This window comes from Phodopus roborovskii, unplaced genomic scaffold (assembly GCF_943737965.1).
Source record: "Phodopus roborovskii unplaced genomic scaffold, PHOROB, whole genome shotgun sequence".
NCBI classification, from domain to species: Eukaryota; Metazoa; Chordata; class Mammalia; order Rodentia; family Cricetidae; genus Phodopus; species Phodopus roborovskii.
In genome coordinates, this window is record NW_026126546.1 from 8,687,733 (window position 1) to 8,701,777 (window position 14,045).

The window sequence follows — 14,045 nt, forward strand, 5'->3', positions numbered from 1 at the left end:
GTACAGGAGAGCTTTGCCATCTATTCTGTCCCTTCTTTGCCCACTCAGCCCCCCATTGCAACTACATATTTTGCTCCTGCCTAGAACCTGGTCCCTGGTTCTGAAGGGAGCAATGTGCACCTCGTTTGCAAAGAAGTGTAGTAGTTTCCATTCTCATTTATTGGAGCTCTCTGAAGGGCTGACTGGCCAGAGTGCTTACAGGGTGATACAGAACCCACTGCAGAAAACCAGTGAGCATCACTCAACCACTTTATAATGCAAACAGTCTGCAGCCACCAGGGGCAAAAATAACAGTTGAGGTACACAAGAAATCACAAGACTGGGCTGTCTGGGAGAGATAACTTGCGAAATCAGGCCATTCCAAAACACCTCTGTAGGTAGGGAACCTAGAAAGCCTCCGGCATCCCAGGGCAGGTGACATGCTAGGAAAAGACCTAAGAAAAACTGAACCTCGCCTGATGCGCAAGGTAAACCAGAAGTGAAGTCTAAGACAGTTGGGAATACCGTGATCACGGCAGCCCAACACAGAACCCCAATCACAAAAACTGAGAGAGCTTTCATCTTTTTGGTGCTTGAATCTGTGCTGTGTGAACTGAGGCTTGTGTGGATGCTAAGGATGTTTTCAAGAGCAGCAGTCAAGGGAAGCTCTTCCTAGGCACAGACATTTGTCACTGGGAAATGCCCGACAGGAGGAGCAACTCTTGGGACTCTGTTCTACTCAGCTATTTCAGCTTTAATCTCTGAGACACTGGTTCACAGGCAGTCAGATGTAGACCTCACCCTGCTCTTTGTAGAAGATCAAAGCAGCAGCTGGTTATCCAGTTCTCTGAGGGACTTCAAAAGGCCAAAACCAGCTCACCCCTGTAGTGACCACAGTTGTGGCCCAGGATCTGTCACACACAGACTCCCCTAAAGCTAGATGGGCATCCTTTTATAAAAGCAGTGTTTGGTTTTTGATTTATGATCACCCCAAAATTTGAGGGCCTCAGCCTCAAATTGGTGTCTGCTTGGGAGCTTTGGGTGGATGCTACATACATTACAAGTCTCTGCTACCTACTGGACAGGCCTAACTTGAAATGGGGAAGGACTCCAGGGAAGGTGAAAGGATGCATGTAATTTGGACTCTGTCCTTCTGTAGACAGTGCCAACAATGATGGATAACATTCCATTTTTCCATGCAGGAAGGACATTCCCTTGGAGCATGTGACACACATGGACAGAGAACAGACCAAGAAAGTGGTATACTCTGTGGTCTACGGAGCAGGTGAGCCATAGGGAAGGGCTGGGTTCTTGGTATCACCCATCAGCCAATGGCTATGTGCCTATATTTAAGTGTGCCATGCCTCAGAGAAATCACTCTGTAAGTCCCTGTGTGTTGTTTACACAAACACTGCAGTGGTATTTGTGTCATCAGACACCAGTCAGACTTCTCCATGCTGCTGACTTATAGTCCTCATCTGTGTGGTACCTACTGAGGCTCTGCTGGTATTCCACGTTCCTCAGCTTCTGTTTCCTGCTGGCCCAGGGGGGCTCTGACATGAGCAGCCTGCACTGTGACCACTTTATACTTCCAAGCCGGCTGCCGGCTGCAAAGTACTAGCTGTATACCTGTTTATCTGTTCAGGGTAAAATGCCCATCCTGAGCATGTGCCCAAGAAGCCACCAGTGCCCACTGGTTTTGCCTACCAACCAGTGAAGAGAAGCACAAAGCACCCACTGAACAAGTAACAATCCTTCGAGAACATCACATCATGTGAAGTGTCTCAAAAGCAACGGGGAAGGGACAGTCGTGAACTGTGGTTCTCTTGTCCCATTTCCTCCTCAGTCTCCTCCTTACTATCCTGCCCCCCACCCCTCAGATGTCTCAGCTCTGGAAGAAAGCAGCATTCTGCCAGACAGATTAGAACTTGATGCCTTGGATCCTCCTGCAGATCTGCCATAATCTCCAGCTCTGAAGGCCTGGTGTTACCAACACACACACACACACACACACACACACACACACACACACACACACACACACTCAGGCTCAAATCCCAGTCAATTCTATCAACTCTTGACCTTGTTTCACAAGAAGCCCTGTACCTTTTTGCCCATCCCTTTCACCATAAAGACTCTCATAGAGTTTCAGGAGCTACAACTGGCACAGTTAGCTCTCATCTCTGCCATCTTCTTCCTGTTTGTGTACTATTTCAAGGGTGAGCTATGTAGTTAAGCTTCCAGAGACACCCCCCTCCACCCTCCAAGTTGGAGCTGGCTCAGGAGGGAGGGAGGGATGCAGGGTGCATAAGTGATTTTCCCGAGTGTTGCCTGGCCCTTGCCTCTCCAGTAGTAGGGTCACCCCTCACCACAACAGTTGTATCCCAAAGAAAGATGGCCTCACAGCACCCATGCACGGGCTCTTTCTGAGCTCTCACTTGATGTTTTCTGGAGAGGAAGGGTGCCTCACTGTAAATAAGCATGAGTCATTAGCTATGATGGGTGAAGGGAGTAATTTGCTGCTTTTAGCCCTGGTGTGACAGGACTCCCACCCTGAGCTTCTGTCTCTGTTGCTCTATTGTTCCTGCTCCACCTGACAGCTGGAATTACTGTGTGTCTGCTGTTCAGTTCATGCTGTCTCTATCCCACCCCGCTTACTTGAGCCAGAACCTTGCTGATGAGCAGGCTGGGGGCATAAGTGAATCACCAGGCACCACTGTTGCTGGGGCCTTGGGAAACCCAGTTGTAGAGGCCTTGGACAGGCAGCTTGTGATGGCATGCAGGAGTGTTTCCACAGAAGCCATCTCTGAGTAACCCAGAGCTGCTGATACTAATGCTGAGCCAGAGAAAAATGTAACTCCAGTGCAACCTTCAGAGATCAGTTATGTGATCAGTATGAGGACTATGATAAGCCAGAAGGAAAAGCTACAGGGCTATAAGACAAGCAGAGAAAGCACCTAGAAGAGATGTGGGTGTGCGTACCCAGCCACCTACAGCATATATGACAACCCTGTCTGGCCTCTTATGACCTCAAATTCATGTGACCCATGTGTCATCTGGGATCTTGACCCAAGGTGACTCACAAGCCCACTGCCTCTCTTGTATCCAGATAATTCAACATCTGCCAACTTACTAGGCATCTCCTCATCTTGCTGGGCCTGCTTGCAGCCATCTGTGCTAGCTGATTTTTGTAAACCTGATACATACCTAGACATATCCATGAAAATGGAATTCTAATTAAGAAAGTGCCTCCATGAAACTGTAGGAACATCTATGGGATATTTTCTTGATTAATAATTGATGTGGGAGGTGCTAGCCCATTGTGGATGGTGTCACCCATGAGCAGGTAGTCCTGGGTTGTATGAGAAAGCAGGCTGAGCAAATCACTGGGAGCAAGCAAGCAGCCCTCTTCCATGGCCTCTGCTCCTGTTTCTGACCCCAGGTTCCTGCCCTGCTTGAGTTCCTGCCTTGACCTCCCTCGGTGATGACTGTTACATGGAAGTATAAGATGGAATAAGCCCTTTCTTTCCAAATTTGCTTTTGGACATGGTCTTTATCACAGCAATAGAAACCCTAGCTAAAATACCATCTCTGAGCTCACCAGGACCCTAGCCTCTACTGGAAGTCATGCCTAATCCCTAGGCTTGCTGGATTTCTGCTTTCTAAGGGTTGGCCTAGTTCTGAATTCTCACCATGATTCCTCAGTGAGCTCCATATTCAGCTGTTGTATGATCTGCAGGTGCTTTCTGGATGCATGCAGAATGTCAGACCCACCCTGTACCAGCACGACAGTGGAAAAGGGCTCATGCCTGCTCCCAAGCGCTTGGCTCTGCCAGGAGAAACACAAAGTGAAGCCAAGCCTCATCTGAGTACCCTAGGGACTGTACTTATTATGGAGCTTCAGAACCTGGATAGCTGCCCAGGACAACAATACCTGGACTGCATGAGAAGTCCTATTCAAGTAGACCAGACAGCATTCCTGGGTCTCTGTGTGACTAGGCACTTGCTCAGCCCTAGAAACAGAAATGCCCTAGTTTCATTTCTGTTGCTGTTATAAAATACCCTGCTGAAAAGCAACCTAGGGAAGAAAGGTTTTATTATACTTACAATTCCAGGCTACAGTCCATTATTGCAGAAACATTAAGGAAGGAACTTGGGCATCACGTCCATAGTCAAGAGCATAGAGATAAGAAATACATGGATCCTTGCTTGCTGCTTGCTTGCTGTCCTCTTATACTGTTCAGAAACCCTGCCTAGAGAATAGTGCTGCCCAATATGAGCTGAGTCTTCCTATATCAGTGAAAATGATTCCCCATGGACATGCTGAAGAGCCAGCCTGATCTCAGATAAGTCCTCAGCTGATCCTCTTCCCAAGTGACTCTACCTCATGTCACGTTAACAGTGAAAACTAAGCATCATGACCTGCCCCTTAAATTGACATGCAAGCACTGTCTATAGCTTCCACTCCTTAACCTGAAAGTATTATTTTAATTTTACTCTTTATTTTAATGACTTATTTATTTTTATTTGACTTGCATTGTGATGATGTTAGATCCCTTGAAACTGGAGTTACAGGCAGTTATGAGCTGCCATGAGGGTGCTGGGAATTGAACATAGATCCTCTAAAACAATAGCCATTGGGTATACACCCTGTGGTTCTGCATTCTCTGATATCGTGGGGTCTTCATTGCACCTGAGGCTTCCCCTTTACCAATGACGAGTCAAGCCCCCCACTCCTTCAGGGTCTTCAACTCAATCACAAGGAGCCACACCTCAGATGTTCTTATTGACCCCTTCATGCCTTCAAAACCATTACCACATGGACAACTCTTAACACTACCAAGTCCTGCTGATGTGTAGCCTGCCCCCACTTTGACCACAGCTTATCAGCTCTTGTGTGCTGATGCTGACAAAATTCTTTTCTGTTATTCCAAGGAATCATGGAAGGTTCCACCTTCATGCTACTAATCTTGTTGACAGTCACAGCTGATTCTTCAGCCCATGAACAGTACAAAGAGTTTTTTAGCCCAAATAGTATGCAAATAATTTTAGTTCAGTTAATAGCAAAGTTCTTGTTTCCCTCTGAAGCATGATATGGGCCTTTTCTGTCTGTATTACTTTCAGCAACTCCAGTTCCAGGGAATCCAATACCTCACCTGACCTTCTGATTGCCACAGGCAAAACATTCACTCACACACATAAAATAAAATAAAACTGGAAAAAAAACATTTCAAAAGAATTGCCCAATAAGTTCATACCTGATAACTGAATGGTGTTTTCCATCCCAAAGTAGCAAATGTTTCTACACTCTTGTCATAAAAGCAATCCAAGGCATGGTTAGGTCTATTACAGAACACTCCAATTCTGGTACAGTTTCTGCCAAGTTACATTGATGTTGCTGCAATAAAAATACCATGGAAAAAGGCAACTTATTAGTTTGGGATTCAATCTGTAATATAAGAAATGGGATATCTTGATCACAGTCAAGAGAAAGGGCATTCATGGCACCAAACTTTCAAATGACCCAGATGTTAGAACTGTAGACAAGGACTTCAAGAATAAGGACTTCAAGGACTTATGCTCAAGAACATTAAAAAAAATAAAAATAAAAAATAAAAACCATGCTCACAACAAATGGGGGAAAATAAAATATGTCAAATAAAAAGAGCCAAATAATAACTCTAGAGCTGAAATTAGCAATATCTGAAATTAAAAGTTCCCCAAATTAGTTTAACAACACATAGGAAATAAGAAGACAATTCCCTCTGTGTGACCTAGATAAAGGGCCTAGCCACTGTTGGTTCCCTTCTTAAAGCCATGGACTTGTGTGTATTCTAGTACTGCAGCTGAAAGTGAGGATTAGAATTTGATGGTGTTTGGTTTTTCAGTAAAATGTAACAAAACACATAACTTTATTGTAGAGATACCACATTATCTTCATTAAGCCCTAGAGGGAATTTAAGAGTTTTTTTATTTTCCAGCAAGAAGCATGTCAAGAAGGCCTAGACATGAACAGAGGACCAAAGCATTTGTCCTTCTCTGTGGGGAAAAACCAGCTCCACTCTTCCAAGCAGAGCACTTGAAGCCATCCATCAGAGTTTTCACTGTCTCACCTGTTCAGTATTGCAGCCATTAGAACTCCTGAAGGGTTCAGCTGGCTGTGGCCTCGCTAAAGAGGGGATCAAAATGATTGAGAGGTCAGATAGTTTCTCTCCTAAGAATCCATCCCTGTCTTCACAGACACAGAACCCAAGCCCTGAGCTGTAGTTTCTAGGCCAAGTGTCCAAAGGCTTCTTGGCTAACCTTTTGGTAGCCAGGGTTTGGCCAGTTCAAAGCTCAATGATCCCTCCTCTTGACCTGCTCAAATATCAGCTCTTAGAATCCCTCAAACAGATTTTTTGCCTCTTTCAGGAGCAAAATACTGATCTAGGTCAAAAGCATGTATTCTAAAATAAGAATGCTAAGCATAGGGGCTCCTGAGAACCAGGTTTCCACATTTGTTGTCAGTCCTGCCTTCCTTGTTCCTGTGGGCCCCAAAACTTCCCCAGCCAGCCCCACATTCAGATCTTCCATCCACTAAGCTGAGAGCAGCCTGTTTCCAGCTTCACTTGCAGCTCCTGGCAGACAGCCAAGACTACTGAGGAGAGAAGTATTTAAATGGCCCTCTGCAGGTCAGTGACTACCCAGCATATAGAGTGCAAAAGCCAAAGCCAATGCTATTCAAACCAACCATATCAGGCTCACACCACCACTGGGCCTGCAGTTCACTCATTTCCAAACACCATGATACCACCTGGTATGGGTTATACCTGGATTTTGGGTATGTCTTTCCCATTCACAGGGAAAGACCGACTTGCTGCTTGCCTTGGAGTCACTGTTCGGGAAGCCACCCACTTTTTGGAGAGATTTTTGCAGAAATACAAGAAAATCAAGGACTTTTCCCAGACAGTTATTGCCCAGTGTCACCATGCAGGTAAGCGAGCTGTAGCCAGGCTCCTCCTCTTACAGTAAACAGTGGCGTCCCTGTGGACACTATTTTGTGGCTATATGGATGGACAGAGAAGTGAGTGTCTGTGGGTAGAGGTGACTGGGAGAGCCATAAACAGGGATAAAAGACTCCATGTGGAAAGGAAGGGGCTAGAGCTGGGTTCTACCTGTAGCAACAAAATGAACAAGCTTGAATTAACATATTAGCTACACATACAGGTAAAAATAGACAGATAAAACCCTACAGCTGAAAGCTAGCCAGATGTGGTGGTACAGACCTTTACAGCATGGTCTACAAATCAAATTCCAGGAAAGCCAGGACTGTTACACAGATAAACTCTGTCTCACAACAAACCAGCCAAACAAACAACAAACAAAAAAGACCCTGAAAGCAGAGACCATATATTTCTGCAAAAGGCTTTATAGCTCAGCCTGGTGGTGGTGGTGCATGCCTTTAATCCCAGCACTCGGGAGGCACAGGCAGGCAGATCTCTGTAAGTTCGAGTCCAGCCTGGTCTACAGAGATAGTTCCAGGACAGGCTTCAAAGCAATACACAGAAACCCTGTCTCAAAAAACAAACAAACAAACAAACAAACAAAATGAGAGACAGAGGCAGACAGATCTCTGTGAATTCAAGGCTAGCCTGATCTACAAGAGCTAGTTCCAGAACAGCTTCCAAAGCCACAGAGAAACCCTGTCTCAAAAAACAAACAAAAAATAAATACTTAGCTACATATATGCTTTAATTGGAAATAAAGGGTAAAATAGTATTTTATTTTTTAAATATATATTTAAAATACATATTTTTGTACTTGAAAATATATATTTTATAAATGTAATTTTTATGTACATAAGTGTTTTTCTTGCATGTAAGGTAAGTGTATGTCATATGTGCTTGGTGCCATGGAAGCCAGAATAGGGCATTGGATCCCCTTGGAACTGGAGTTACAAATAGTTGTGAGATACCATGTGAGTGCTGGAAACCAAACTCTGGTTCTCTGCAAGAGCAACCAGTGTTCTCAACCACTGAGCCATCTCTCTACACCAAGAGTGTTTCTAAAAGCAGTATTTGTCTAGATTTAACATGCACACACACAGAGAAAGAAAGAGAGAGAGAGAGAGAGAGAGAGAGAGAGAGAGAGAGAGAGAAGGAGAGGAACCAATCTGAGGAAAGAGCAGCAGAAATCACAAAAGGAAGAAAATAAATGGAGGATCACATATTAACAACAAACAGCAGGGTTAGTAATTGGTGCAGAGATAGCGTTCACAAATCAGTACTAACAGGATTAAAAAATAAAATTAGATTGGGCTGGCAGGACTTCCCATTCATAAACATGAACTCTAGCACATGCCACCAGGGTACAGCAAACACCAGTAGATCCCAAATGTGTAACAAGTCCATTTACACAGATGTTCTCAGGGACGCAAGAGATGATAGCCTGAAGCCTGTGCTCATGCTCTTAAGTTCTTGGTAGCCACCACAGGCTTGTCCTTGGGTGCCTGCCGATGCCACCGATCAGCGTTTGTGCCCAGTCACCTCCTATTAGTCAAAGGGAACCTCTGCAAACCCCTAGCACATTCAGATCCCAAAGCTCACTACTTACTCAGACCCTGGTCGCTGCTCCGCCGCCAGCAGACCTCTGTCTACCCTGACCCCTGTCTGCCCAGGAGCGTCAGTAGAAATTAAAATTCTCTCGATTTGTAGTGATGCAATAGTGATAGGACCCAGTGTTAATGAGAACACAAGAAGCCAGTGTCTTCTCACGGGCTCTAGATGGAAATCTAGTCACAATACAGACTCAGGTAACACCAATGGCATACCGAAAGTGATTATTAAATGTTGTCCATAAAGCTATTTATGTAATCTTCACAACATTCAAGAGGTGGGTGATGACAACAAAAAGAAAAGAAAAAAGAAGTGGGTGATGGTGTTGCCACCATTTTACAGCAGATTAAATGAGAGAGAGCCAGTCAATGCCAGAATCACATGGGTACAGGCAGAGTGAGCATGGCTTCAGCACTCATTTTTGGTACAGGCACTACCTCTCCTTCTTGCACTTCATTTTCTTAAAGGGATATGGGATGAGAAATACTCAAAGCACATTAGAATAATTAATTGGATATTGGCCAAGATTGGCTGGATGCCTGGCATATGTCAGTTACCATGCCAATGCTAAGGACAGCAGCTTTTCACTCTTTCAGACCTCACCTTTTAGCAGGTGAGACAGAGAGCAACAGACATTGCATCCCGTGTGTGGAAGAAGCAAAAGGGTCTCAGGGCAGAGAGAACACAGAACAGCTGCCAGCTGCAGCCTTGCTGAGGTGACCAGGCTAGGACTTGAAACATCATGAAGGGCCTAGGAAAGTCCCCAGGGTGAGCAAGTGGGGAGACCTGGGCAGATATATGGACCAGAGAATAGATGGCGCTGATCAAACCCAGCCCATTCGTAGCGATTTACATGGCAAGCATCTGAGTTTTATTTTTAAAACTTAGTCCAGCTGTACTGCTACCAGAAATCTGGAGAGTCTAAAGTCAGAGCTACAACCAAAGGACAATCTAGGAGTAGCAGAGGTATTAGATCAGGAACAGAGATGAAATGAGGGGAATAACAGAGATGTCACACAAGCAGATGCCAGAGAGACCGGCACTCAGACATCTTCTGGCTACCAGTGCAAATGAGGTTAGGCTCTCAGGTGTCCATGCACTCCACCTTCCCCAGATCAAACAATTATAACCACACCAGTTGCTCCTAAAGCCCCAGAGAGGCCAGGCCCATAGCTTGTTCCCATAGTTTTATCTTACTCAAGATGCCAGTTGTCCAAACCAAGATATCTCAACTGCAGTCAAATAAGACTGCTGCTGCTTTTGCTCCTCCTCTACCTCTCCTTCTCATGCCTGGTGCCTTAGAGTGGCCACAGCCATTTTAAAATTTAACTAGGGGTGAGTGGGTGAAATGATAGATTCCTATACCAATATTCCCATGGCTTACCACTCTCTCCTAAGTGTGTGGTGGAGGGATGCCAGGCATCCTTACATAAGGATGACTTCCAGAGTTTTGCTTCCACCCTGAGCACTAGTGTGCAATGGCAGAGCATCAGTTTCTTTTGCACCAAAAAAAAAAAAAAAAAAAAAAAAAAAAAAAAAAAACCTCACCAGTGCTGAAAATGCTGGGTAGAGTGAAAACAAGGTTTGAAGCATGTGCAGTCACATGATATCCACTTTGGACCATAGTGGAGTCACTCTATAGGCAACCATAGAGTGGACCAAAGTACGTGAGTGTTCAGACACTTGGTAGTTGGTACCCTATTGCTGTAGTTGCCCAGAGAAGAAAAGATGAGGTGAATCCTGTAACTGCCTATTTCTGGGGGCAAACAACACAGGGCAGGAGAAGACTTGCACAGAGTAACCACTGGAAGCAGCCAGCAGAATGGTTCCAGGCTGGAGTTGACTCACTAGATACCTGATACATCCAATGTAGGCCTCAAAAGGGCCACACTGTGCAACTCTAACTTCCTCACCCCCGCATAAAGACATATCAAGGATGCAAGTGATGTAGATTTGTCAAGAGACCCGTAGACAGAGAGCAAAGACACTTATGCTCAACAACATGAAGTCTATGATATCCAACATCCAGTCAGAAGCTGTGGACATGTAAAGACATGGGAACCAAAGTGCTGAGTCCGAAGCTTAGATCCCTGTCCTTGTTTACATCTCCCCATGGAGTGGAGAAACTCAGAACCTTGTCATTCCATGAGTATATTTGGGGATGAAGTACATACAGCAAGCTCAGTGTGATATCTAACATGCAGGTGAGGGACTCTAGATTTCAGTACTTAACACCCTACCACCACCAGCAAAAAGTTATAGATTTTATATGTAGAGAATTCTTCTGGTCCTTTGAGCTTATCAGTGGAAGATTTGCTCACACCAAGTTAAAACAAGTCTTCACTGCTCAGGAACATGTATAACCAACTGTGAGAGCTCTTCTTGGTTGTCAACTTGACTACGTCTAGAATGAACAAAAAAATAAAAGTGGAGGGCACAATGTGAGGGATTTTTGCTTTATTTGAAGTAGAAAGATCTACTTCTAATCTGGATCTTTGAGGTGGTAGGAAGACAACTCTTTAATCCAGATCATTTGATCTGGGAGACCCCACCTCCTCTAATCCTGGCCACACCTTCTGCTGGAAGCCTATCCAAGGACACAGAAGAAGGAAGCTTTTGCTGTTTGCTCTCTTGCTCTGGCCTTGCTAGCAAGTCCCTTCCTTCACTGGCATTAGAGCCTTTTCTTCTGGATTCCAGCATGTACTGAAGACCAACTGAGACATCCAGTCTCATGGACTGAGCAAGCACTGGGCTCCTGGGTTCTCTGTTCACAGCAAGCCATTGGATTAGAGCCTGTATGATATGTATGTATGTATGTATGTATGTATGTATGTATGTATGTAGAGAGAGAGAGAGAGAGGAGAAAGAGATTCATTCTATAAGTTCTTTTTTTACTCTAAAGACCCCTGACTAATACAGATTTTTGGTACTGGAATTGATTCTAGAACAACAGAAGTATAAAAATGAATAGGCTTTTCAATTTGCCAATACCTATGGTTACCAAAGCCTCTACAAACTCTTCCCCTGGGAGCTTGGAGAGTACTGAAAGCCCATGGTGTAAACTGTTTCACAATGTTAAGGAGACAAATGCATTAGATTATCCTGATTCACCAATTGTGAATGGCAATGGATTTGGTGACTCTACACTTGAAACTTTTGAAAGTTTGGGAAAAAATAAGGAAAATGATGATGATGGTTATTTTGTTCTTAATATCTATGGATAAATTGACAGAGAATAAGGATGAGCTCCATTGTAAAATCATCCAACACCTAGCATCTCAAAATACAGTGAAGGACAACAAAGAACTTAGTGATTAGATTGACAGGCTCCAAATGCACAGGTCTAGAATTTTCTAAGTGTATCCTGGAAGAGAATCTTATCTTCAGCAGCCAGAGTTCACTTGCAAAAACTCAAACCAAAGGCCTCATTATAAGGCTGGCTGAATCACTTCAAAAATTTAAGTCCCAGCCTCAGGGTGCTTCCAAAGTTAAAGTAGGGGCATTAATTGGTAAAGAATGGAATCCTGTGACATGGGATAGGTACACATGGGAGGAATCTTCTGAAGCTTAGAATTTTGGACCCCCCAGTTCTCAAGGGTTTCTCTCCCGAAGAAATAGTCTGTCTATCTTTAGCCCCACCCCTTGAAATATTGCCTTTTTTTACCTTTGACCAAGGAAATTAATCCCTTATTGTCTGCTGCTAAACTAGCAGGCCTTTTTCTGAAGGAGATGCCAGGTGAGACAATACAGATGGCCCTCAGGACCATCTAGAGCAATTATTTCTAACACTGTAACCCTTTAGCACGGTCCCTTATGTTATAATAATAGTTGTGGTGACTCCCAGCCATAAGATTATTTTGGTTGCTATTTCATAACTGTAATTTTGCTACTGTAAGGAATCAAAATGTAAATATCTGTGTTTTCTGATAGTCTTAGGCAATCCATGTGACAGGATTGTTCACCCCACCCCTACCCTGCAGGAGTTATGACCCACAGGTTGAATGATTACTTTAGACCTATAACCAGACTGAAAGCAGTCTCTTTAAGGGGAAGTAGAAAGTGTAGTCCATGAAGATGTGTGCTACACTACTAAATAGTTTAATGAGTTTGCTAACTCATTCAAGCACAAGTCTGGGGATTATGTGTGGGGATGGATTTTAGGGGTGTGGGATAATGGTGGAAGGAACATAAAACCAGATAAGGCTGAGTTTATGGCTCTCTGAATGGATATTTTTAGGTTTAATATGGAAGTTCAAACAGTTATTTCTTTTTGTTTTGTTTTGTTTTTTGTTTGTTTGTTTTTTGTTTTTCGAGTCAGGGTTTCTTTGTGGGTTTGGAGGCTGTCCTGGAACTAGCTCTTGTAGACCAGGCTGGTCTTGAACACACAGAAATCCTCCTGTCTCTGCCTCCCCGGGGCTGGGACTAAAGGCGTGCACCACCACTGCCCAGTTCGTTTTTTGTTGTTGTTGTTTGTTTGTTTGTTTGTTTGTTGTTTTGTTTTGTTTTTTTAGGTGTTAAGTTTGTTCGATTGGTTGGCTGAAACATTTGTCAAAACATTTGGAGATTCCTGATATCCCTTGGCTTAGTGTTGATGAAGGGATTTTAAGGTTCAGGAAAATTACAATGCTAGAATGGGTACACTGTGAAACCTAACCACCTTCACCATGGGAAAGGGAGACACGCCCTTTACTAATCCTATAAAACATAAAATGGTGAGAGAGTTGCCAGCACACTTGAAGAGCTAGCTTCATTGTCACCTTTTTCTTGTGCCAGACCTTAGGGTTAGAGATGCTGCTGCTCAGCTGGACAAATGAAATGCAGTGGATTTAATGTGGCCCCAAGGTGGCAGGGGCCAGGGGGCAGCACTGGATCACCCAAAGTAAGGTGACTGAGGTGGCTTGAAAGGAAACGGCCCCCAAAGGAGTAGCATCGTTAGGAGTTGTGGCCTTGTTGGAGTAAGAAGTGAAGGCTTTGAGGGTTCACATGTACTCAAGCCACGCCTAATGAAACAGTTTACTTCCTGTTGCCTGCATATCAACATGTAGTATCTCCTTCTCCAGCACCATGTCTGCCTTCACGCTGTCATGCTCACCACCATGATGCTAATCGACTAAACCTCTGATACTGTAATCAGCACCTCAATTAAATGTTTTCCTTTTTAAGAGTGGTCATGGTGTCTCTTCACAACAATAGAAATCCTAAGACAGTGATATTAGTTATTGTAGTGGGCAAAATAGACAAGTAATGTCCATAACGGCCTAACCCAAAATGGACAGCACAAGCAAAGTGAATTTTATAGTGTCATGACTCATATGGACCCTTGTCACTGACTAATTAGTCATGGTGTTTCCAGGCATGAAATAAATAAGTTTTTGTTCGATCTGTGTAAGCAACAATATTCTCAAACAAATGAAAGAAAGGCTACAAAGGATAGCAGCAAAAGTCAGTCTTGGCCCACGAATCAATTTCCAG

General features: G+C 44.1%; 1 protein-coding gene across 1 annotated transcript in view; it reads left to right on the top strand.

Annotated features, from left to right (window-relative positions):
- Poln (DNA polymerase nu) overlaps positions 1 to 14,045 on the top strand; it is a 97,726-nt gene that overhangs the window by 71,297 nt on the left and 12,384 nt on the right. Inside the window, exons 12-13 of the mRNA XM_051200219.1 lie at positions 1,182 to 1,264; positions 6,821 to 6,952. Coding sequence (XP_051056176.1) covers positions 1,182 to 1,264; positions 6,821 to 6,952 — 215 coding nt within the window. The remainder of the gene's footprint in view (positions 1 to 1,181; positions 1,265 to 6,820; positions 6,953 to 14,045) is intronic.